The sequence below is a fragment of the Chaetodon auriga genome, chromosome 6, assembly GCF_051107435.1.
Source record: "Chaetodon auriga isolate fChaAug3 chromosome 6, fChaAug3.hap1, whole genome shotgun sequence".
Classification (NCBI taxonomy): Eukaryota; Metazoa; Chordata; class Actinopteri; order Chaetodontiformes; family Chaetodontidae; genus Chaetodon; species Chaetodon auriga.
This window is the reverse complement of record NC_135079.1, coordinates 27,827,501-27,855,000: the sequence shown is the minus strand read 5'-3', so window position 1 is coordinate 27,855,000 and position 27,500 is coordinate 27,827,501. Positions and strand designations below refer to the sequence as shown.

General features: G+C 40.5%; 1 protein-coding gene across 5 annotated transcripts in view; it reads left to right on the top strand.

Annotated features, from left to right (window-relative positions):
- znf423 (zinc finger protein 423) overlaps positions 1-27,500 on the top strand; it is a 206,765-nt gene that overhangs the window by 126,670 nt on the left and 52,595 nt on the right. The window contains exon 19 of one of the 5 annotated variants that reach the window (XM_076732311.1): positions 22,229-26,931. The exons of the other annotated variants lie outside the window; for them this stretch is intronic. Within the exon in view, the coding sequence (XP_076588426.1) occupies positions 22,229-22,317 (89 nt within the window). The 3' untranslated portion in view covers positions 22,318-26,931. Of the gene's footprint in view, positions 1-22,228; positions 26,932-27,500 lie in introns of those variants that run through there. 5 annotated transcript variants of the gene reach the window in all.

The following is a 27,500-nucleotide window of genomic DNA, read 5'->3' as shown; positions in this document are numbered from 1 at the left end:
TCCTCAGGGATGATTTTGCATTTGACCCATTTTAGTGGTATCCTTGCACAATTACCTCTCACCTACCCCTCACCTCAGCACCTCATTCACCCCAATCCCTGCTGCTAGTTGTATAGTTGCATGCTTCATTGTCCTTCCCATCTATTTTACACACACACACACACACACACACACACACACTCTCACACACACACACACACACACGCGCGCGCACACACACACACACACACACACACACACACGCACACACACAAACACACTCTCACACACACACACATACACACACACACACACACACGCATACACAGATGCCTTGGAGTTATTGAGTGGCCACTCACCTGGATCTAAGTGCTCCCTATGGAGTGTGGTGGCTAATGATGTGTCCTCAGCATGAGCTTTACTTACTTATTTACATCAATGCACTCTAATAGTGTTAGGTTGCTTTCCCTGTTCATATTCTTCACAGATTTGATAATCAGTAGTTTGGGAACATTTTTAGACTCTGCTCTTGACATGGACACATTTCAACAGGCCAGGGTTGGCATCAGTTCACTGTGAATATTCCAATTTCCAAAGGAACTCTTTCCTTCTTAAATATTCCTGAATGTAGTCAGATACCTTTTACTTGAGTCACTAGAACTTTCACTTTTAATCTTTGGGTTTGTGGACCAAAAAGAGTTTGTGAAGCCCTCTCTGTGTAGTATTAAATAATACTCAGTTTACTTTTATTTTATTCCTTGAGGTTGCACTTATCTGCCACTTCAGAACAGTCAACCTGCATTCAGCCTGTCTGTTAGCCTACAGTCAAATCTGTGATGCGCTTGACTAGTAATATCAGTCTGCTGTCTAAGCAGCCACCCCAAGGGCTTTGGCTGAGCCACTGTGTGTCTGTGCACACATTTTTCTGTGCGCACCCCCCCCCCCCCATTCCTTTTACACATGGGCATGCACACACACCTATCTGTATGTATGTGTATGTGGTAGTAGGCAGGGTTTAGTGTGGTTGCTTTGTGTCACTGAAGACTTAATGAGGCGAATAAGAAGCTTTTAGAGTCAATGGAGGTGGGTAATGTGGTTGAGGGTTCACCCGTGCGTGTGTGTGTGTGTGTGTGTGTGTGTGTGTGTGTGTGTGTGTGTGTGTGCGTGTGTGCGTGTGTGTGTGCATGCATGTATGTGTGTGTGGATATGTGCGTCTGCATGTGTGTGTGTTTGTGTGGGAATCTTTACAACCAGCTGGCAAAATTGCTACAGGACCGTTCAGCGTTCTGTGTTGTTGATGTGTGCCTGTTTCTGCACTAATGCTCTGAAGAAAGACCTTCACATACTGCAGTATTTCCTTGGGGTCACCGATCATACAGGAAACCCATGTCACAGCGCAGTAGTTCACAGAGAATGAACGTCAGTAAATGGACAGCTTGTCAAACAAGAAAACTTCAATGAAATACCGCTGATCTTGTCCCAGGCACCAGTGTCCTGTCTGAATGATTTTTTAGCTTTCAGACATCTAACTGTCAACACATTGGTCAGATGGTGTTTCTAAAGAATAGTATGAAGTACAGTAGCAAAGCTGTCTACACACCCTTCACTTACCCAGCAATTTCCGTAAACACTTCCACACATAGGTACTGTCACTACTAATCTTACTACTGCCAGTTAATGTAATGTTACTAGTACGACATTAATTTTTGTGCTTCAATAAAACTTCAATAAATGCCCACTAAAATGAAAAGCATAGTGTACTGAGGAGTGGTGCGACATGTTTTAATTTTAATTGACTATTACTGGCACTAGCATTATTGCCACTGCAACACTGAAATGTAAGAATATAATAATTAATATAGCATTTCTTGTTTTGTTATTTATTTCAGTTAAAATTTTCCTTTTTATCATGACATGTAAAAAACATTTTTACCTTTCAAACATGTTTATTGTAGAATTAATATTCCAGTTTGATCATTTTATGGAAGCAGTGCTGAACTTTTAGCTACATTTATTCAATTCTTTTTTTAGAATAATAATTTTTTACTTTTTTGTGTGACTTTGCTGAAAACATTGTTATGGGAGTTACAAAATCTCTTTTTATTTAAATGGCAAGGTGCTCAATCAAGAAACAAATTCAGTCACTATGGAGCAATTTTTTCTTACCTTCACATATTTCTATATAGCACAGGCTACCAAAGTTACCATACCTGACTTTAACACTGTTACTTATTGGAAAAATTGACACCTCAGAAATCATTAGTTCAGTGTAATAGATAATGAATGGGAATGAGGAAAATGGATTAGAAAACTGACTCATGAACAGTTTGACTGTATGAAGTACCAAGCAGGATGCTGGTCTGCAATGTGATGGTATGAACATAGGAATAGATGACAGCACTTCCTCCCTCCTGTCTTCCATCACTCCATTCATCCTTTGCTACATCCCTTCCTCCCTCCCTCCCTCGCCACCTGGAGCCAGCGAGCCATGACACCAGAAGGAGAGAGGTAGTGACAATGAAGGGACAAGGGACTGGAAAGAGAAAGAGCGAGAGGTCCACAGAGGGCTAGATAAAGGAGAGAATAACATAAGGGAAGGATTGGAGGATAAAAAATGAGATGGAGCATATATAAATAAAAAATGATACTAGTAAACAATTTTGATGATACATACTCTAAGATTATAGAAGTGATAAAAGGAATTGTACATCACATAGAAAATCTTCCGAAGCTGTGCATAGAACAGGTCTTTTCTAATAGATAAAGTATTACATTTAGAAATTCTAAATGAATGTGACGCACTGCGACTCTTTGTGGCATGATCTCTCAAAATCCATCCTCAGCTGAGCACGCACATGCCTGGAAATGACGACTAGTCTTTAAATTACAACTAAGACAAAGGAAACGGTGGTCTGGTCAGTCAAAATTCTTTTTGGAAAACATGGACACCACATCCTCCTATCCTATCCACTCTCCTATCAGCATACAATTTAAAAGCCAGCATCGGTGATGGCTTGGGCATGCACATGCCGTGGATAACCTGTACATTTGTGAAGGCACCATTAATGCTCAATGATATATGCAGGTCTTGGAACAACATATGCTGCCGAGTAGACAATGTCTTTGTCAGGGAAGGCCTTACATATTTCAGCAAGACAGTGCCAAAGCACATTCTGCATGTATTACAAACAACATGGCTCCATAGTAAGAGTGCAGGTGCTAAACTGGCTTGCCTGCAGTCCCAACCAATGCTTGGGGTATTATGAAATGTAAAAAATAACAAAGGAGACCCCAAACTGTTGAGCAACAATTGGTCTCAGTTCCCAGTGTTGTTAAAATAAGATATGATGCAAAGAGTGATAAACCCGGTCACAACTTTCTGAAACATGTTCCTGGCATCAAATTCTAAATTATATAATTTTCAAAAACAATTAACCTTTTTTGGAAACTGGGTTGTATATATGTATATATATTCAATAATATTTAATAATACAACATGCAACATAAATATTCTATCTATCTATCTATCTATCTATCTATCTATGTAGATATATGCTCTCAGTCATCATAACCTATGATTGTCTGCTTCATTGACTGCACGAATACATAGACAGAGCTGTCAGTCTGTTTCTGTGTATGTGCGTGTTTGTATGTGTGTTTGTATGCGTGTGTGTTTTGAAGACTAGGAACATTGTGGTCCCCTGGAGAGCTCATTTTATCATCTTCTCGCTTGATTTACCTTCTTCTTCTTTTGCTGCTGTGTATTACCAGTCATTAGAAGCTGTTTGGAAACCTAATAGGACACACTGACAAATAGACTGGGAGAGACCAAACCAGGAGAGAGAGAGAGAGAGAGAGAGAGAGAGAGAGAGAGAGAAGGGGAGAGAGACAGAGAGAGAGAGACAGAGAGAGAGAGAGAGAGAGAGAGAGAGAGAGAGAGAGAGAGAGAGAGAAGGGGAGAGAGACAGAGAGAGAGAGAGAGAGAGAGAGAGAGAGAGAGAGAGAGAGAGAGAGAGAAGGGGAGAGAGACAGAGAGAGAGAGAGAGAGAGAGAGAGAGAGAGAGCTTGTTAATCATGTTTCTTGTTTGCCTGTGACATTATTTGTATTTACAACATCAATCTTAAAACATGCATAGAAGTTGTCTAATTTGAGTGATGTCTTTGTTAGTTCTCTCTGTGTAGGTGTGTGTTTGAGAGGGTGGCCAGTGATCAAGGGCTATATACCATACCCCCCCGCCCATCCCTTTCAATTCCCCTCCTCTCTCTTCTCCCTCTGTCTCAACCCATCCAGGTGTGGCTGCACCAGCTGCTAAAGAGAGCAGGACAATTACACACAGAACCACACAAGCATACGCACACTAACATACACACAGACTTCCTCTCTATCTCTGCTGGCTAATTGTCACAAGACAAACAAGGCGTTTTGCCTTTATGCGCTTCATAAACAGGGGCCAAGCAACAATTAACTCCCTGCTTAATTCACTAACTATTCGGAATTCATTTTCTCCTGTGACAGGCACATCTGTCACAGCTGGTAGCGAGTGAGAGTGTGTGTGTTTGTGTGTGGGAGACAGAATTTCTTATGTGTGTTTGATAAAGTGCTACAGGTGAACACTGATAAGTGGTGGAAATAACAAAAAATTTATTGATGAAAAGGAGGTGATGAAAATACACGTGAATTTAAAAATAGATATGTACAAATGGATGTGAAATGAAAAATGGGGTGACAAAATACCAGGTGATTTAATTTAACCTCCTAGGAGCTGGCATCCACATATGTGGACATCACATTTTGGGTTGTCTAGACTACAATACAAAATTTTGCTCTACCTGGGCCTGGTGTCCACATATGAGGACATTATACCACTAATAATAACAAGATGATAATTCTTTGTTTTTATACTCATCAGGTCCAAATCAGCCCAAATAGCAAAGAGAAATTAAAAATGCATGCCATGCAAGAGTTCAGGTCTTAGGAGGTTAAAGCCAATTCAGTTAAAATAGTTATGATGTGATGAAAACAGAGCCCTGTTTCATCATTTTTAACCTGAGAGAGTGAGAGAGACCAGACGAAAGCGTGTGTTTGTTTCTAATGCAAGAAGAAAAACACCAAGGCCAAATGTAAAAAAGAATATTATGTACCTTTTATGTCATGTCATCTCTTTATTCTACTGGTGAAAACTGTAAGTGTGAAATTAGGATAGAGAAGCAAAGCAGGACAGCTTGGACATAGGTGTTGTTTAGAAATAAGTCAAACAAACCTTACACAAAATGTGAAAGTGAAACTACAGATTGGCAAACTGTCTGAAAGATGAGAAGCAGAGGCAGATCATGATCCGTATCTTGATTTAGTGGCCATCAGCTGGAAAAAGACACACCGGACTGAGCCTCAATCTTTTTAAAGCTTTGTGTCTCCTGTTAGGACGGGACAATTTCCACCTTCATTATTCCAATTATTACATAGAGTTTTGGGGCATAATATTATCTCTATCATAGCCTCACCCACATTAATCCTGAGTAGGTGTCTAACCAGCCACAAATAACTTAAAGTCTCAAGATGATAGTCTGTATCTGTACATAAAAGAATATAAGGAATGGGACAATAAAGCTGTGCTGCTAGCATGGCTTGCCTACATAATATTTTGACTCACACTTCTGCAAGTTAGGTCTGTTGTTTATTCACATATCTACTCTCTGTTGAAGAAGTCCTTATGAGTCCTTGTGAAAACTGTCAACAGCAGTCTCAGCAGCAGGTTACCTATAATAGCAGGGACACTGACTCTTGAAAAACATGTTTGCTGTTTAATGTTAAAAAAATGAAGTCCAAATTATAATTTATCAGTCCTTTGAACACCACAAATGGAATTCCAATCACCTCAATTTTATTGGTGGAGGTAAAAGTTTCAGACGCAGATAACTCAGAAACAAATATAACCAAAAACTGTCTGATGTAGAGACAGAATCTGCAGAGGACATGGAGGGAACAGGTGAGGGAGGAGACAACTGAAGATCGATAGAGTGAAATGAAGAGAGAGTGTGTGGATGAGTAGATCAAGATGACTAAAACCAGAGATGGATGGAAGGAGAGTGTGTTGGAGGAGAGAGAGACAGAGTGGATGAGAGTGATTTCTGGCAGATTTTGGCTCATGCTCAGTCCCCTTGCCGAGCAGCTGGACTTCATTAGTGACTGGTGTTAATTACTGGGACTCTACACCCACACATGTGTGTAAGTGTATGCACACAGGCACATGAACACACACCAATAGAGATGCGCACACTCACACAGCCAGTGATTCAGGGTCACCTTGCTAGCCTTGTTTGAACCAGCAGAGAGAAGCGGAGATGGTGCCAGACAGACAGAAAAACAGAAATAGGGAGAGCTCACACACGTGTCAGTCCACTGTGGGAGTTTTATATGTTGTTAGTTGTATTCTGAGCAGTTGAAAAGTGAGCAGTTGTTGGATGGAGAAGTCATAGTGTAGTTCACTGAACGGTTCAGCATAATTAGTTGTATAGATAGACTGTAGAGTGCAGTGCAGATGAATTAAGACGGTATAGCTTCAGAGAACCAGAAGGAGAGGTGGCTGCCTTTGGATTTCTTTGAGTTTCACAAGGAGTTAAGGTTTACCTTGATACTAATACCGCAACAATGATTTGTTTTGTAAAGAATGTACCACAAAACACTGAAAACAACTTGATGTAGCAAGAACCATGATTTGGTGGTGGAGAAATACCAACTGCTAGATTACCACCTTCTCAGCTGCACCATTCATGACGCAGCTATAAAGCTCCAGTGAAGTCTCTGTACACAAGGGACAAGACTGAAAAACAATATTGGATGGCTGTGATCTACTGCCCTCAGACACTGAATTGAAAACAGACATGATTCTGTAGTGGACTTCACTGCATGGGTTCAGGAACACTTCCAAAAAACATTGTGAGTGCAGTTCATCGTTGCATCCACAAATGCAAGCTGAAACTCTCCCAACTATACTGCCAAGTAGACAATGTCGTTGTCAGGGAGGGCCTTGCTTATTTCAGCAAGACAATGCCAAAACACATTCTGCATGTATTACAACAGGATGGCCAGTAGTAGAAGAGTGTGGGTGGCCTGCCTGCAGTCCCGACTTGTCACCCACTGAAAATGTTTTGTGCATTATGAAACATGGAATACGAAAAAGGAGATCCTGAACTGTTAAGCAGCTGAAATTGTACATCAAGAAGGATGGGAAAACATTCCACTTACAAATTTACAGCAATTGGTCCCCTCAGCTAATAAAGTTTACTGAGGGTTGTTAAGAAAAAAGTGATGCAACAGAGTGGTAAAGATGACCCAGGCTCAACTTTTCGAAACATGTTGCTTGTACCAAATTCTAAATGAGGATATATTTTCAGAAAACAGTGAATTTTCTGAGTTTCAACATTTGATATGTTGTCTTTTTACTTTTTTCAATTAAATATTGGGTCTCAGTATTTTGCAAATCATCACATTCTGTCTGTATTTACATTTTACACAGTATCCCAACTTTTTGGAAAACTGGATTTATATGTGCATATATATTCAATATATATTAAATATCACAACATGTAACACACACACATGTGTGTGTGTGTGTGTGTGTGTGTGTGCCCATGTATTACTCACATTGTGGGGACAAAAACCTGTTTACACAGTCACATTGTGGGGACTCACCTTACTTGTGGGGACAAAATACAGGTCCCTACAATTTAAATCATTACATTTTAGGGTAAAGACTGAGGATAGGGTTACGGGTTAGGCAAGGTTAGGCTAAGACCCAGGAAATTAATGTAAGTCTATGTAATGTCCCCACAAGTGATGAAAACATTGTGTGTGTGTGTGTGTGTGTGTGTGTATGTATATATGTCAGTGTATATATATATATATATATATATATATATATATATATATATATATATATATATATATATATATATATATATATATATATATATATATATAGTGAGTGACATTTCTGCTATTAAAATATTTCTACTTTATCACAGCGGTGTATGGTGAGCTGTGGTTGTACTGGGCACCTCCCCAGTGTGACGGTACCATTTCAAAGTTTAAGATGTGAAAGTCAAATATCCTATAATAGTTTGTTGGAGGTTGAAACAAATGTGTTGACCAATAGATTTTTTGAACAGTGTTGTTTCTGGATTCTTCGCTGCAATCTAGCTTTGACAGTGCCACTCAGGGCAATTTTACCACAAGGAACTTCTTCATAAGTTTAACCAATTTTGGAACTCAGAAAGGTCATACAGGTTTGCAAACACTTAGCGTATAGGATATTGTACAACATCATATGGGCCCATTAGCTTGCAGAATGAAACTAGCTGAAGGGAAGGGTCCTAATGCTACACAACACAAGTGTACACCCCACACCATCCAAATGAAACCCTGAGCACTCTACATCAAAGCATCAGTGAAGGAGACACCACCACAAGAGGATCAGCCTGCCACCCGCAGCCCAAAAGTTCCTGCCTGGCGAGAGAGAAAAACAAACAGTTAATAAAGTTAAGCAGGGTGAATAACCTGCTTGACTCATGAATATCCTGGTGCCTAATTAACACAGAGGCCACTTATTTCTTCCAGCTGAGAGGCGCACTGGCATTCCATAACAGACACCACAAAACCACGCTGCATACTGGGCCAAAGAAATACACTGAAATTGTCAACTGTGATTAGAAAGTACACATTAAACACATGAGCACACACATACAGAGGCGGCTGTGGCTCGCACACTTCTCAGAAGCCTCAGCAGAGTCTGTGGCAAGATACTGAACCCCAAATTGCTCCCGATGCTGTGCCATTGGTATGTGAGTGTGTGAATGGATAACACTTGTAATGAGCAGGTGGCTTAGCTGCCGTACAAATGTGTGTGAATGCACACTTGTGTTGTAAAAGCACTTTGGGTGGTCATTAGACTAGAAAAGCACTATATAGAATACAGGCTAGTTACACACACACACTTAGACACAGTTGACTATGTAAAAAAAAAAAAAAAAAATACAAACACAAAAGAATAACTATACTTATAATAATGATAATAATGGTACACAAAACAGTGAAACACAGAACACACAAGAGAAAATAACTCTTCCATATAAACAACTGACAAGTTGAAAGAGCTCAGCACAACAAGAAAGTATAAAAGTTATTTCTTTAATTTTCCAGATTTCTTCTTGAAATAGTTTGTTGACACCTACCTGTTTTCCTAGTTGAAAAATGGTGAAAAAGTTAACAACTGCTATACAGTTTAACAAACTTGTTTCTAAAATGGATATCATTTGTCTGTTCATGTCCCCGCCATGTAGCCACTTCTAGCTACAGTGCAAGATAACAATGTGCAGTGTAGGCTAATGTTCAGAATACAGGCACTGAATGTTTTTGTATTGTTTTCACCAGCATGTAATGAGGAAATGTGGCGGTCATAAACGGTCAACCACACAATGACTATGTCTTCATTGGCCTGCAAAGTTCACAGACACAATAAGATTGCCAATTTGGAACTACACTCAAATTAAAAGTAATGCAAACACCCATATACATACCAGAGAACAGAGGCGCATTTTACCAGAAGGTGGCAGGGTGAAAGGGTCAAATGGCAGACCAGAGACCAAGGAAAGAAAAGTTACACACAGCTGGAGGCCAAATAGAAGTTGCCAAATAAAATGAATCATCCTACCTCAAGAAAAACAAATCTGTGTTATTCTTTAGCCAGAGCTGAGCCAGCTACACTGCAAAGAAAGAGAGCAGAGACAGATATAACCCCAATGACATGCTACTAAAGCAGTGGACCATGCCACCCACACAGAAGTCAGGCTGAAGGAAGGGTTAGGAAGTGTACATCTGAGTAATGGTCATCCACTTTAGGTAGTGTTGAATGGCACGCCCTACTGATCAGAGTATCATTGAATCCTTCCTGGTGACAATTTTGTGACTAAGAGGAAAGGAGAAAACCTTATCTGCTACACTTTGCATACATGCTGTGCGGTATATTTTGGCCTGTTGCCAGTGTTGGATCATTACTGATCAAGTGATTTTTGTCAGACAAGTTTTACAAATGTGAGTTAATTAATAGAGCAGCTGGGGTGAGCAAGGGGGAGAAAGCAAGACTTATAACAATATAAACAAATTCTTATTATTTTTGGCCAGACAACAGCATGCTTCACCACTAGCCACCACTTGATTCAGCAGTTTTTTAAATCATGTTTCAGTCACATAGTAAAATAAGGAGAGAAAGGAATGATGGTTTAAAGATGGGCAACAGCACAGCATTAGGTGGGAGGCAAAGCCATGCTGGGAGATGCTGAATGGTTTTCTTTGGCTCTTAATTACACGGCAGAAGGCAGGAATGAGAGCGAGGCAGAGAGAAAGGTTGAAACAACGGCATACACTGTCGCTCTTATCTTTCATCTCTAAACAGATGTCAACCAGGCTGTTCTCTTTATTGCAGTACAAAGACCTTCTGACAGAAACACACACAGGCATGCACAACCCATCATCCTGGGCAAATCAATGCATTCTGGCTTCAGTAATTTCCCAAGGTGCTTTGCTGTGCCCCTTGGGTGAGCAAGGTGACAAAGCCAGTAACAGAGGAGACTGTCTCTTACTCTCTGCCCTCCCTTTTTTTTTTTTTTTTTTTTACCCTTGTTTGCCTTCTTTCTTTTCATTCTTTCCTTTATGGCTTTCAGCTTATTTGCTTGTCTCTATACTATATGTGCATTTACACAATATGCAATGTTCTGTCGTACGTCTACTGCTGGAAACTGAGATATATGTTTTTATGTTAAAAGTGCATCAGTTATTCTTTTAGTCATTATAACAGTATAATCAGCAGATTCTAGCTGAAATTTTGATATTTAACCAGACCTTTCTATTGGAATTTCACCTGGGCCCATAATATTTCTGCGGATCTCTGTTACACTGTTTTGGTTAAGAGTTGTTTCGTTATTTGTTGTTTTCATTGTGTTTTCTCCCAAACAGTTACTCTATGACGGGCAGAATTTATGGGAACCAGACTCAATTAGATTTCTATTTGTTATTTCTTGATGATTTAGTCTGGCATTGTGTTTATGTTAGCCCTTTTCTGTTTTTTTGTTGTTATTATGCCTTAACCAACCAGTAGTGAGAGATGAATCCACCCCACTGAAGGACAGACCGTTAATTTAATATTTTTGATGTCAATTGAAGAAATGTGCCAATTTCACTTAATTGTGAATGTTGACTTACAATGACCTGTAGAGCTTCATTGATTGACTTGTTTATCACCATCATCACAACTATATGCATTTGAATTGGTGAAAAAGCGGTTGTTTGGCAGCAAAATGATCTGAAACCTGGACATTTATTTAACTTATTTTAATCTCCAAAATTGCCTCCAAGGCATTGTACATAATGCAATAATTTACCTCAAAAAGCACAGTTTTGTGCACCAGTAGTTCTTGCAGTAGGAACAGCAATATAGGGCTTCATTCACTCACAGCCTACGCCTGCACAATATTCCACACAGCATAAAACAACTCAGGTGAAGCGCTTCATCATGTGGGGATATGTCTGTTTAAAAGGCTTTGCACTCTGCTGGTATAGGTCTGTCAGTTGGACACAGAGTGGGGCTGGAAACACCACATGAACCCCCCCACCCACAACATAATGATAATTACAATCATTATGCTAATATCGTGTTGTCATTTAATGTTCTGTTTAGTTTTAGGTAGAATAAGCACTAACTCATTTTCATAACTGTGTCCGCTTTATTTCTTAGCTACTTACTTTAGTTCTTCTGTGACCCCTCACTCTCTCCTTCCCATCAACTCACCTCCACATCCTCATCTCATGTTCTCTGTCCCTCTTCATCCTTGCATCTGCCCTGGATAAGAGACACTCATTTGTGACAGAGCCAACCTGCTAATGGTGGATGGCAAGAAACAGACCTGGCCATGCCAAATATACACATACGTGCGCGCGCACACACACACACACACACACACACACACACACAGTATTTGTACGTCTGTCGAAATACTCATACTGAGACAGTCTGTGCAACTACATACACACACATGCAGTCCCAGGTACAGGCGCACACACGGACACACATCAGTGCATAAATACACAACACATTCACACTAATATATTCATATAACACTCTGTATGCTCCCTGCATTGCTCCTGGTGCTGGGCTCCCTCTCTGCTCTGCGCCATGCCTCTTCCTCCTCCTCCTTCTCTTCATCCTCCACCCCCACCACCTCCTTCTCCTTCTCCCAGTACATCTGGCATGCTCAGCTGCCGAGAAGCGGCATAATTATCCCGTCGGAGACGCATACCCTCCCATACACATACACACACTGTGCAACAAAAGCTCACACACACTTGTCTTCGTCGATCCGCGCCGCTCCCTGCTGCTCTTCGTCACTACCGGGGCTTCATTAGAGTACGTGGAGTGTGTGTGTGTGTGTGTGTGTGTGTGTGTGTGTGTGTGTGTGTGTGTGTGTGTGTGTGTGTGTGTGTGTGTGTTGATGCATGGTGGTTCTGGATGCTGTCCAGATGTTTTTTCTTTATAGTTGAGGAGTCGGGCGTGTCCTAGATGCAACTGCCCTGCTCCTGTATGCTCAGTGTTCTGAGTTTGAATCCCACCTGTTTCACATATAATCTAGCATATTTCTCCCCTTCTCCCACTGTTCACATCAGTGTCTAGTCTAATTTAGCCATCATGTAGAAGATAGCAAATGGGCAGCAGAGAGTATCACTTCATGTTAGTCTGGGATGGAACAAGGACCTTCTTGTGTTGCAGAAGGGGAACATGGAAGCTGGGCTTCACACCTTACCATACAACAGATCCCGAGTCTTTCTGTTTTATTTGTATTTATCTTTGAATACAACTAGAATTATTTCCTGGAAGTCTTGTTTACTAGTATGAGTTACCAGAAATGAAGATGCTATAAATGCAGAGGAGAAAATACTTGCTTCATTATAATAAATAAATGTTAAAATAAGAAGTAGACACGTCCTGTTCTCACACTTTCTCTATCTGCAGTAGTAATTGCAGGGGTGCTTTTAGTCTGTGTGGTGTCACATTGTAATTACTGCCTTGTACAGGTGAAGGAGAGGCTGAGGTCGAAATGCTGCTGCGTGTGTGTGTGTGTTTCTGTGTGTGTGGGTGGTGGTCTTGTGTATGTGCATGTGTGTGTGACAGAGAAAAAAAACAGAATGTGAATGATTGAGTACAGTGTGATTGGCAGTAATTGCGTGCGTGCGTGTGTGTGTATGTGTGTGTGTCATTCAGTGTGAAAGTGTGCGGGTGTGTGTATGCTCATAGTGCCCGCTGTGGCTGCTAAGAGTGGTACCGTAGGTTTGATTCCCACTGCCACTTTGTGTCAGACTTACCACAGAGCCGACAGCAATCGAGCTTTGTGGAAAAGTCTGGAAACGCCTTTCCACCATTCTATTTTCAATCCATGCTTTTAGTGCCACAGAAAGCATGCAATAAAGCACCTGCATCAATCACATGGTTGAATGCTAAAGACCAATCAGGTGACAAGCTTTGACTTTGTCTGTATGTCACTGACACAATAGGCCACTTGAGTCTGTTGATTTCATCCTTTCCAGACCATCTACCTTCAGTTTACCTTATCCTTTTTTGATTGTTCAGAGAAACTTGTGGTTATATGCCATTATCATGAAAATAACAGTTGTTTAAGAATTCTTACAATCAACATATATTGGTCCAGTTAGTCCTAAGTAGGTACAGTCACAACATTGTCCTTGAACCTTTTTCCCTTCCACTACAAACCTCATCATATGTCTGTCTCTAGTTATTGAATGAAATCACTATTGAATGTGCTGAGACTTAATTAAAACTTTCCTAGTCTGATCGATTTTATTTCTCCACAAAATAGACCTATGTGCTTCTAGAGGCTTGGGGATGTAATAGCTACTGTTAGGGCTAGTTAATAATCTACTGTATCTTGCAGGCTAACTGTGAACACACTAGCCAGCAGGGATAATGCTAGTTAGTCACAACAGCTCCCAGAGTGTGTTTCTATTTTCTCCATACTGGGTCATTTACTCCCTACTGGCATTTTGCTCTTGTACATGATTTCATTCAGTAAAGAGTCACTTAAGGAGAGAAAAAAACTCTTCGGCCTAGCAATCTTGGTGACTTGTTTGCTTGGTCACTAACATTGCAAAAAGTTCACACAGTTCATTCAAAATACATATTTTTCATATCCTGTCTGTCTTCAAATCATTGCTCTTTTGTAGAGCAGTTTAGTCTGTAAGAGGCTTAAAAAAAAAGGATGTGCAACATGGCTAATAAACTACTGTAGCTTCCTCCATTTTGGACTCTCCAGCTTGCTAAATTATGAATCCTGTCGTCAGCTTGAATAGTCAAAAAATTTTGTCCTATGTACACTTTTACGTGACCTTGATTGAAAACATGATGAGGTCAAGGAATGGTGTGGAGAATTTATAAGGAAATGTTATGGGTGGGATGTAATTATGCGACAGCAGATGTCACTGACCTGGGTCTGCTATGGTGAAAGTACAGTGTTCCCGAGATGGACTACTAAAAGCACAACTTACTGTATATCTGTGAATTCTTAACGTTTCGTTTCATGTGGGCTATACAAACATTGACAACGTGGTGAAAAATGCTACTTCATTACCAAGTTTGCAATTGAAATAAAAAGACAGACAACACCACCAGCCCCAATGAGTGCCTTCCCCTACAGTAACAGTTTTACCCATGAGATTCATTGGACTCTCACGAACACATTCGCGCACACAGTCAAACAATGGTAGGGGTCTAGGTAGAAGTGTAATTTCCCCAGTGTTCTCCCTAACCTGGATTATCTGACACATTGACACTAGAGAAAAAGGATCTTTCTCTCTCTCTCTCTCTCTCTCTCTCTCTCTCTCTCTCTCTCTCTCTCTCTCTCGCTCTCTCTCTCTCTCTGTGTGTGTGTGTGTGTGTGTGTGTGTGTCTCCAGGGAAGAGGCTTTTTGTATTTTTTTTTAGCTCTCACAGGAACAGCCTTTTTTTCACAGTGGGGTTGAACAGGACTGGCCAGGGTTATTAGGGGTATATGACAAATAATAGAGTTTATTTCAAGGTCAGGTTCAGGCTCTCACAAATCAAAGCTGCATCACTACAACCTGTCACTTCATCATCGCTAGAATCGCTTGGAAATTCAGTTTAAGTCTGACAGATTTGAATCTCTCCCCTCATAATGTCTGGTGAAAAATAATTCTGCAATTAGATGTGAACATATTCTGGCTCTACACGTAGCCTTCCCCCGCTGCTTCTCTGATGTCTGAATGGTTTATTTCAACCAAACCAGAGTTGGTGGTGATTGTTGGAACAGTGTAAAGATGAACAAGGAAGGTTTTGGTGAGACATGTGTGCACTTCCATGATGAAGTAGCTGTTTTCGTAAATGGAGTCTGTTGGCTTTGGTGAGAGCGATCTCACTTGCTAATAAAAGGTTTATCTCTGTAGGGATCCTTTCCATAATGTTGTCAGACGCTTAGAATAAAGATCTGAATCTGGCAGTGGCAAACACAAGCACTTTTAGTGGATGTACATTGATGATTCGCAATTGCCCAGACGGAATACATTGTAACCTATTTCATGGCTGCAGGCTGCAGTGCATCCGGCTCAATAGTGGACCAATTTCAAAAATTCTTGTCTCCATCGGTCACTTGGACACAAAATACGGAAAATTGGGTTATATTTGACTGGAATTTTGTCCCATTTTTCTAGAACATTGACATCTTTCAGGACAAGTGAACTGGCATCATTTATTTCTAAATAAAACCCAGACTGGGAGATGTAGTCCAGTCTGCTCCTTAGCTCAAAATTAACCAGTTAGTTCCTGGAGTATTGAAAGCAAAATCAACCGATAATAACATCCCCAATTCCAGTGCATGTGCATATGGGAAAACATGCCTTTTTTTTGTTAACTGTTGCATCAAATAATGGTGATGTCAGAAAAGTCAGAATGAGTGAAAGTCTGGAAGAAAAAAGATTGGTATGGTGGTTAGGTGAAATCTCAATGGTTTCTGTTGCTTTTGGACTTTTGGAGAAGACTGGGACTTTCAGGAAAGCAAGTTAAAAGTTCATGGACTTTACATATTTAGTGCTTACTGAAGAAGTTCTCCAAGAGGGATATTGAATCCCAATCTAAAGCAGTGTAGGAACCTCAAAATTTGTTGTCTCACAGTGATGAGCCGGACTTCCTATTGGAAAACACAGAGAATGTATTGTTAGTAACCTTCCTTAACATTGTGTGATAGATACAGTAAGCCCGTGCTTGCAAATGTGCTTTGATTCAGGTAACAATCTTTAGCAGAGTTTTGTTCTTGTTCTTGCTTTATTGACATTGGCGGCATTTCAGTGAATGACTTCCCGCCACTAGACGTTACAGCTAATGTTCTACATACTGCCACCTGCTGTACCACAGGGGAATGTAGCAAACACATCAAATAGACAGTTATGCCTCCCATCAACATTACACCCAACCTTTTTTTTTGAAAGATTAAGACATTTATGGGGAAATATTTAAAAGGGAGGACAGGCGGGAGAAGGGGAAAATATGGAAGAACACTGGGAAAATGGGAGGGTTGACAGGTCTGCTGTAAAGGCTGCAAACAGCTCTGACTTCCTGACTAAAGTTCAGACAAATGGATGTCAGATCGATAGCTTCCCACCAGCAATATTTGCTATCAATGCATGTCCTCCTCATTACCGCAGCAGGCTGCCCTCTCCATGGACTTGAATTATTCATACACACAAACAGGCACAAATATGCAGCTGCACACATACACACACACACAATCGCACACATACACATATAGACATACACACAAACTGCATCTGAGGAGAAACCGGTCTTTTGCTTTCTCTCTGCCTCCAATCGTTCCTTCCCTCCTTCCTCCCTCCCTCTCTGTTTCATTTGTTAATTTTCTCTTTCTCAGTTTCACTTTAGCCAAGAGCAGAAGAAGAATAGACAAGCACTAGCCCCACCTACCTCCCCTCTCTCTCTCTCTCTCTCTCTCTCTCTCTCTCTCTCTCTCTCTCTCTCTCGCTCGCTCATTATCATCATCATGAACCTCTCGTTCACCCAGATGCTTACTCATGGATACTTGCCTCACTCAGGACATCCTCCCGCCTGTTTATTGTGTCTTTTATCTTAGTTTCTAAGAAACCACTTAGACCATACCATTATTTTTTAAAAAGTGATGGACGTTCTCTCATCATGTTCTCATCCTGGTGATGCACAAAGCCTTCCTACCAGACAGCCTTTCTAACACACAGTTAATGTTGTAAAATGGTCGCAGTTTGGTTAGGTTTAGGCATCACAACTACTTGGTTCGGTTTAGGTGTCACAGCTGCTTGGTTAGTTATAGGAAAAGATCATTCACTTTTGGTTTCACATTTGGTTTCTCACAGGATATGAACTCTGGTCACCTTAGTCAAAGTCGTATGCTTGTTTGAGCAATCCATCCAACCCACCTTCCTCCCTGTGTAGCCTTTCTTGCTCTTTATAATACATCACCTTGCTCTGAGCATCTAATATTGCCATGGATGTGTTTGCAATGGACTAAGTTGAAAGCCTGTTGTGTCTCATATAGATGCTAAAGGATATTGTGTGCAGGGTTCTAAATTAACTTTTTTGATCACCAGCCAATGTGGCTGGTGACCTTCTAAAGTTACCAGCCAATCAGAATTTCCACTAGCCAAATTTTTTCCTGGTGAAAATAAGAGAGATTATGAGTGCCACTGAATGCGTTTGATCATTTTATTTACATTGTTGGCATGAAAAATGCACAGAAAGTACAACACATGAAACAAAATATACACAGAAAGTGCAAAAATTTAATTTATACAAACAAAAAATGCTGTCAGATTTATTATTTTATAAAAGACATTTTTCCAGTATTTAGTATCAGTATTATTACATTCCTAATAAAATGTATTTTTCCTTTCAACTTAAAGTGTTTCTACTTTCCTTCTTTAATAAGAAATATATATAAGTAACAGCCATGACTTAAACACTTGCAAAAAATTGCATTGGTAATAAATTGAATTATGTATGTACAACTAGAAAACACAAATAGTGCAGCAGTCAGTACTGCAGACTCCTTAGGCTTTCCTGATGACTTCGGGCACTCTCATGGTCCTTTACTGCCTCGACTTTAAATTATTAGTCCCCACCACAAAATTATTCGTCTTGTTTTTTTCTTTCATGAACATGCGGCAATCCTTACAAAACATGACGGCATTTTCGTGATCAAACACAAGCCATTCACGACCTGTCAGCCATTTAGCGTTAAACTTTCTTTTCTTCGTTTCGCACGCTTTGTCGACATTCTCATCCCCTGCCTCCTTCCTCTTCTCGCCCCCAGACGTCTGTCCCAACCACCGCAGCATTTAGTTTAACTTTACTTTTTACTTTTAGCTAGCTCAGTCTCCTTTTTTACAGTTTATACGCTGCCGTTCATTCTTCCTCTTCTTCTTTGTGTTTGCGTTTCCGTGGTTTCTCGCGCCGGTTGCACTACAGACTGTAGTGTGCCTGCGCACAGCCAATGGGCGTCTTGTACGTCATCACGTAGCATTACGACAGTGTTCATGGGAAATGTAGGACGGACTGTCCGGGGGACAAATGACCAAGAACTGTAGAGCGGCTCTGACTGACATGATTGCCTAATGCATTACCGGCCAAATTGGCTAGTAAGTTTTTATTTACACCCGCCAATATGAATTTTAACCCGCATTTGGCGGGTTGGCGGGTGTTAATTTAGAACCCTGATTGTGTGCATCTGTATGAGAGGCTGAGGGCCTTAACAAAGTGCTGGTATTTGATGCCCTGGGAATGAGACCAGGTTGGGAATATTTTATTTCTATGTCCATCTGTCCTTCCTTCTCAGTTTGTCTTTCATTCTTTTACTGTAATCAAACAGAAAAGAGCTGTCCTACACCTTGTCTGCTGTCTTGCAGTGTTATCATAGCAGCTATAATCATTTCCTCTTTTAATAATGATCATAAAGTTTAACAGCCTGGTATTATTGTAGCTGTTAACCACTTAATGTTGTCTGCTAAGAGTTTATAATGACACCGCTTCTGTGTGTGTATGTGCGGTCCCTGTAGTCCAATTATATCTGTTATGTTATGTTATGAGTGTTAAACACAGAATATATAAAAACTGGTGTAACACAGCTTCAGCCCAGACCTTTCACTGCACCTGTTGACACAAACACACAGAGAGACAGAGGGATGGGTTGCCATGCGGGAGGTTTCATTGAAATTGTTTTCTCACCACACACAAGTCCTTCTATCATTCAACCTTTCCAAACCTGTATTTACTGAAGTATAATGAGTGTATATACCAGATCATAAAGGATAACTGTTTAGGTGAAAAAAATGTCACAGGCTTTTTGGCCACTGTGCCACACACTGCAAGCCACAAATGACCATGATGCACATGCACACATACATTTTGAGCTCCCAACACATGGTTGATTTCAGACCTGATGTTCAAGGTGCTCCTGCTATAATTAATCTGATTGTTATCCCTGCGTATGCATGTTTTGTATGTGTGTGTGTTTAAAGGAGGAGGAATATTGTGTTCCAGAACTGTAATATACAGTATGTAAGTGTGCTCAGATAGCAAAGAGGACATACTGTAATGGCTTGACAGAGATAATAATTCTTCATCATGGAGAATTGATGAGAGTTAACAGCATTAGTGTTACGCCATGTCATACTGCTCATCCATTGTTGTGATGGTACACTGTTCATTATAAGTTGTTATAATAGTACAACATGTAAGTTGTCTAAGGTAAGGTACACTATTCATCAGTCGTTACTCTGGTAAACAGTTCATCAGTTACTACACTGTTCATCATCAGTTGTTGTTATGGTAAACTATTCATTGTCCAGGAGTGAACTGCACTTCCTTCCTTTTTAAGTTGTGCTGCAGCACTGAAGCCTCACTCTGGGGCTAAATTCAGGTGACGTATCTCCACGTTTGCACATATATATTGGTGTGTGTGTGTGTGTGTGTGTGTGTGTGTGTGTCTATGCAGGGTTTGATGTGCCCTGAGGCCCTTAGTCCTTAGTGGCTGGCTAACTGGGCGCAGAGCGACCCTCATCCTCACCCTGATCGATGCGTTGTGTCTGTATGTATGTATTTATGTGTGTGAGTGGGTGTGTCGAGGTGTGTGTTTGTCTTGTTAGCAGGAAGCAGAGGAGAGTCTGGGACCCCTGCATTCCCTGCCCAGGGACACATACAGGTCCCAGCACCTGGACCAAATGTACACATGTACACACATGGACACATACACAACCATACACACAAAGATGTGGATGCGCACTCCAGATACACACAACTCACCACCTCTCTCTCTCATTCTCTCATTTTCTCCGTCTGTCACTCTCATACACACTTTCTGCCTGACACGTACACACACACTGTGCATACAGATTGAGTACTAACAGCAGTCCCAATGCACTGCAGTAGCACTAAGCTTAATGTAGAGACATGGCCTGGAACACAAGCACACTCACTGCAGAAGACAGTGCTTCCAGGGGTTTTCATGGTTGAAAATATGAAAAACAGATCCAAAACTGTGGAGAACAGTTTATAGTTAAGATGTTGTGATTTTTTATTATTCATCAGTTTGACAGAATTATGTGCATGTTTCAAAATTCTGCTTGACTAAAAGTGCATAGATATAATATTGCCAGCAAAATGTACTTAAAGTCTAGTAAAGTGATGAGGTGTATGAGTGAGTGTATACACACACACACACACACGTGCGTGCGTGCGTGTGTGTGCGTGTGTGTGCGTGCGTGTGTGTGTGAGGGAAAGAGAGATGGTAGCTGTTGATTAATGAAATGCATTTCGTGATGAAGCAATCTTTTTTTTTACTTTTATGATTTGTACTGTAATTTTACTGCACTGCTTTGAATGGAGAACATACATGGAATGCAAGCTGCACACAGTTCACGTGCGTGCAGGCACTTAACCTTGCACTTAAGTGAGAAAATCACAACAACTTGAGGGCGACAAAGAAAAGGGACAGAAAAGAACAAAAAAGCTCACATATGGTCACATGACATTGAAGGGACTGAAAAATGCAAAATTTTGATCAAATATGCCTAAAAAATATAATATGAAGCAATAAAATTAATAGATAAGTGTGTCCTATTTGTCCAGTGTAGTAATAATGCTTAGTATTGTGTCTGAGTCAAATGACATTGAAGCTTATGAAAAAAACTGCAAATATTATCCATTCAAAAATTACGTGAAATAAATTCATTACATATGGGCAATCAAAAAAGGCATGCTCGAGACCAATTTTGAACAATTTTTAGATCATAGTTTTCACTAATATGAGTAAATCAGCAACATAAGAACATTGAAAATAAGATTTGTTTTGTGTCACTCAAACACTAATTTGTTGATGGTGCCTACTGATACCCCTGTGGTTAAGGACAAGGGCTCAGGAGGTGAGCTAACCATCCCCTTACATTGGAAGATGCTGTTCAATCCAGAATAAATGTTTGTCAAATATCCAACTTCAAAGCAACTTTGTGAATTTCTGCTTCCTAAAATGATTTGTCAAGTACTGGTCCTCCAGAGGTACCTAACCTAGCTTTCATTACAAACACACATTTGTTTGCCTCACGAGTAACAGCAATTCATTTATTACCTTGATCTTGCAGAAATTGTGTATGTGGGCAGCTGATACCAAAGTAACAGTAATTTTAGCCTTTTGCGCTTTTCTCGTAATTTTCAGCAAAGGCAGGGAAAACCCAGTAATGACATGTTTATTGCTCATAACTGCATTTCTATCAGCTGTGTGTTCTTCTCTTCTCAAATTGACCTCAGCAAAGTTGGGAAATGTTGACTTTTTCTGACAGAGTGGCAAAAATTATTTATTAACTTGCTTTGCCTTTATGTACCAAGCTAGTTCAGAGTGTCAAAATCCTAACAAGCTAATAATTGAATTACAAGCACCAATCCCAAAATCTTGACTTTACAGGATAATATAAGTACACACCTCCTATAAGTTGGTCTTTATTGTGAGCAATTGTTACACTAAATGTGTACATACATCTCTGTATGTATATCCCTAATGCGCTCCCTTTTTTGTCTCCACTTTCCTTTTCCTCTGAGCTCCTCCTCTCACTCCCTCCCCTCCCTTTCTCTTCTCTGCAGGAGGAGCTGGAGGTTGGGGGGTTTATGAGTTGGCAGTCCAACTGCTGAAAGGGTGGACACCTATGGGGACCCTCACAGCAGCACACTGACACATGCACATATGTGCACACATTCACACACACACATGCACACACGCACACATATACACACACAGACACATACAAACACATATATGCACACACTACATACCCAGAGCCAGAGCCCAGGGAGTGTATGTGCAGAGAGCAGCTGTAAGGCCAGTGGAGTCTTACTGTAGTTCTTTGTTCAGCCCTGGCTCGTCTCCACTGACACCCTCTCTTTCTCGCACTCTGTTATTCTTTCAGTTTTTCTCTAGCTGTCTTTCCCTCCTCCTCACAAGTCTTTGACTTTTAACCTGTGCTAGAATTTTTGTCCTTCACTGTTTTTGGCTCTATTCTTATTTGTCTTTCCATGTAATATGGCTCCTTCTCACGGCGTCTTCAGGCCTCTAGAAAGTATTTAACAATTCAGTTTCAAACAATATAAATTGATATATTTCGCAAATTAGTTTCATGCAATGCTGATTCAGCGTTCACAAGCAGTGAAAGCTGAAAAGCCAGAGGAGAGTGCCACCTACAGACACTCAAACTTAAATGTTTGATTGACATGTGTGAAATCCAGTGCAAAACCCTACTGCAACAACTGCACATCCTTAATGATCATCAGAATAAGAAGTTTTAGAATATCAAAAGGGTTGATTTTATCACACTGTCTGCCTTTCATTCTCTATGTTCATTCTTTTATACACACATGTCCAAAGTCCAAACAGAGAGACAGACAGACAGACAAATAAAGAGAGGAGAGAGAGGCAGGTGGATTACAGAGAGAGGCCTGTATTTCTGTTTTATACAGTCAACACTTGGCAGATAATGGAGACCAAGCTGCTTTTTGTCTGCTTGTAACTTGTTGTGACTCCCCCCATGCTGTGTGTGTGTGTCTGTGCGTGTGCGGATGTGCATGCGTGTGTGTGTGTGTGTGTGCTGGCCTGTCTCTCAGTGTCTTTGTATGCTAGTGTGGGTGTATTCTTTGGCATAACAGACATATCAGTCGTGTGTATATTTGCCTTGTGTCAGTGTGTCTTAGTGTGTCATGCCGGTTTCTGAAGTGAGGGAATGAAAGGAATCATCTTCTGTCGACATGGCGTTCAGGCTAATTACAGCAGCTTAAGTGCTTTACCCACGGTCATCACACACTGTCAAAATACACCACTGAGCACTTGAGCTTCTGCGTTTTAATTCTTAAAGACCATGATGGCTTGCTTTTAACCAGCTCAGTTGTACTTCAGTGCTGCGTGCATGTGTGCGTGCAGATGTATGCACACATTTGTAAATACTTCACTTGTCTGTGGGAGGGGTTGGCAGGCACTTGATGCTCAGTTATCAAAACTACATGAAGGCAGAAGAAAATATGAATATGTCTGTCATATATGGATTTTATTTCAAAACATATGACAAATAGAACGATGGCCAGGTACACCACTTATTTGGGTGTGTTTATGTGCAGGTTTGCGTTTATGTACATACTCCTTTGTGAGTGGATAAATAAATTACTCTGGGAGTGTGTGTGTACCTGTGTACCGAGGGTTTTTGGGTTGTATGGTGCAAGTGGAGTGTGTGTTTACGTGCTCCCAGGCCACTGTTTAACGCTTAGCGAGCTGGAACTAATTTGCTAATTGAATTTTTATTTGGGAAGAAATGACATTGAAAGAGGGGGAGAAACAAGAGGGAGAGAGGGATGAAGAGATATGCTAGGGAAAAATCCTCATATGTTTCTTGAGAAAAGTGGGGGAGAAAGATCAATTTTGCTTTTGAAGTTGTATAAGTTGTATGTTGGTGTGGCATGACTGTGGTCTTTCGGTCCCTCAAACACACAGAAATTTTCCAGTGCCACTTGGCATCCTCTATGTGTGTGTGTCTCTGTTGGGTAGCTGACAGGCAGCTGTGAATGCCTGCTGGTAGATTATAAAGAAGCCTGGCATCTCCTAGAATACACTTTAACTGCAGTTCCCCATAAAGAAGGTCGAGCAGTCAGAGCAGAAGTGAAAGGGAAAGGGAAAAATAATGAATAATGGACTTTTATTCTCCAATTTAAAACATGCAGCCGCAATTCTCACTTGGCCAACATACTTAAGCACTTTTTAACGTATTGTTTTTATTTATCTGCTTCAAGCAGGTTTGGTTGTTAGCAGATATTAAGGATAGTTATTGATAGTTATCTTTATCACACAGAAACCAGAAATTTCCAAAAATGTGTGGACAGAGAGAAAAAAGTATATCAAGTTATCAAGAGCAGTAAAATAGAGGACATGTGTGATGTGAGAAACAGATAACAGATGAGTTAAATGAAAAAGAGAGGAAAAGGTTGTCTGGGGAAAAGAACGCAGGAGGACAAAATGTAGAGAAGACCTTGGGTAAAGGCTCTATGGGAAAAGTAGAAGGGGGAGTTCAGTCAGTAAAAGAGGTGAGAGAGGGGGTTGTTCAAGGCTGTTATGAGGAGGACTTGGGTTGAGCCATTAGGGGAGTCATGTCAGTATCAGCTGCCCCTCTCTCCATATTTTCCCACTGTCCCCCTGGGCTACTGACCAGAGTTTTCTAAGATTGCTATAAATCTTGCAAACAAAAGAGACCTGATACCTCTCTTCTGGAATAAGGGTTTGTCTTCCACAGAGCAGTAATTTTGGGGGATATACAGTAGATACAATGACGTGTAAACAGTAAATAAAAATGTAAGTTTTTGTAGTATTTTTTGTTTCATGCATATTTTGAACACTTGACCTGGCTCACTTAAAAAAAACAAACATGCTGCAGTGGAGCACAGCTTAAGTGTGTTCAAGAGATGTTTGGAAGCCATACATTACAAACACATATTTACACACGTGGCAGTAAACACACCAGACAACATTGATGCAGGTGATGGCATACATCATAACCAGCACCTTGTTTTGTGTTATCAAATTCACTTAGTTCTGCCCATGTCCTGTTAAGATATTGTTTTGTAAAGTGACATCAGACACAAATATGTATATAGTGGTGAACAAACGTACATAAACACAGACGCAGAAAAATCCTTTAGTTTACCTGTTGAAATGATTATTCTCCTCTGTCTCTGATAGTGTATGAAGCCTTTTTAACAGAAGCTCAAGTGAATTTACCTGCATGTTCAGTGGTTATGATATTGTTGACAAACTGTCCTCAGTCATTTATGTTTTATCTTTTTTATGTGGACTCCAAATATGAAAACAGGAAAATATTATGGGGGTGATTGTTACTCTAAGAAACATAGACTAAATTTTTCTTGATCTGTTTTGCCCTTAACTTAAGTCTTCCCTCCATAACTCACCCTATCCTCCCTCTCAGTGGTCCTCCTCATCTCTTGATAGCTCCTCCCCAGCCTCTCTCCATGTCTGCAGCCCAGGAAGAGCAAATCCCTCTTTTCCTTGGTAGGAGTGTAGGGAGGAGTTGTACGTCTTACATCTGAGCACCCCACATCGTCCCCTCATCAGGCCCACCTCCAGTCTTCCCTCCCTCGCTGCATTCCTCACTGTTGTCTTTCACACTGCCTCCTCTCTTCTAGTGATTCACTTCTTTTCCTCTTTTGTGCTTAATTTTCCACCATGCTACCCATTTATTCTCTTGTTCCTGCTTTTTATTTACCTTTTTACTCAGAAAATAGACAGCCAGTGTCTTGTGTTTCATCCTCCTTTTACCTTTTCTATCTACTTCATTTATAGACTTGTCCTGTTCCCCCTCTCTCTGTGTCATCTCCTCTATTCCTCTCTCTGCTTTCTCCTCCTCAGTCATTGTCCCCAGTTATCATCATGTTCGTACCTTCAGAACCTCCACCTCCTCACCCACCTTCCTTTGCTCTCTCCTTTCCCTCTGTAGGCTCAGTGCCATACCTCTGCCCACATCCTTCCATTTCTGCACTTTTTGTTTTGAGGGAGCAGGTGGTCGGACAGTCATTAGGATTTCTTTCCTCTGTTCTTTCACTCCTCTCTTTATACGCTGTCTCTCTGGTGCTTTTACCTGCCACTTTTAAAGCAATATCCCTTCCCAAATGAAAGCCTTGTTTGAGGAAAAAGTGTTCAAATGAAATGGAAAGAGCAGCAATGGAGAAGTTCAGCAGGAGAGAAAACATGCAGAGGGGGTCGTTGGGGAGTTGTCGTGCATACCGTGTACTCACACCATTATAAGTTAGAATCTGGCTCCTAACCAATTTCACTGGACATCCTTGAAGGCTAAGCAACAGTTAAATGACAACAGTGTAATGAAATGGTGCAAACTTGTTTGATAAAAGCAAATGTAAATAAAATCTATTCCCTTATCCCAGATACCTCTGTACTTTAGTTACTACATTATGTGTCATAGGTACAGGTTCAAAACTACAGGTCAAAACTAATTTTTTTTTTTTTTTATCAACTTTCTTTATTGGAAGTAATTTCACAGGCAACAACATGGCTGTACAATGTGACAAAGAGGACTTCCATTCTTTCATTTTTTCCCTCTTTTAATCCCTCCCGCAATCCCATCCCACACAAGAACTATACAATAAATACACCAACAAGGAAAACACTGGACAATAAATACAAAAAGTTAAATAAAATAATATAATTTAAATTAAAAAATAATTAAATAAATAAAAAATAAATAAGTACATTTTAAAAAAAAAAAAAAAAAAAAAAAAAGGGGGGGGGGGCTCATATGTCACAGTCAGGCAGAGATGTCAAAGATTCAATATAGTTTAGTAGAGGTCTCCAAGTTTTTTCAAATGAGTTTAAAGAGCCATTGAGGGAAAATCTAAGCCTTTCAAGTCTAATGGAAAGTAACACCTCTTTCACCCACCTGCTATGAGATGGAGGTTGAGGAAGTTTCCAGTTGAGGAGTATGAGTCGCCTGGCCAACAGAGTGGTAAAGGCAAGAACAGTCTGTGTGATTTTGGAAGTGAAAGGCTGCAGGGGGGCACCAAACAAAGCCAAGAGAGGATCCGGAGAGATAGTGGTGTTATATGCTGTGCTAAGAGTTTTAAAGATTTCAGACCAGTATGTGGCAAGCCTGGGACAGAACCAAAACATATGGGAGTGGTTAGCTGGAGACTGTTTGCATCTATTACATGAGTCAGTTACACCGGGATAGATCCGAGACAACTTCAAATTAGTATAGTGAATTTTGTGTACAACTTTACATTGTAAGAGGCCATGCCTCGCACAGATTGAAGAGGAGTGAACTAACCGTGAAACTTGTTGCCAATAATTATC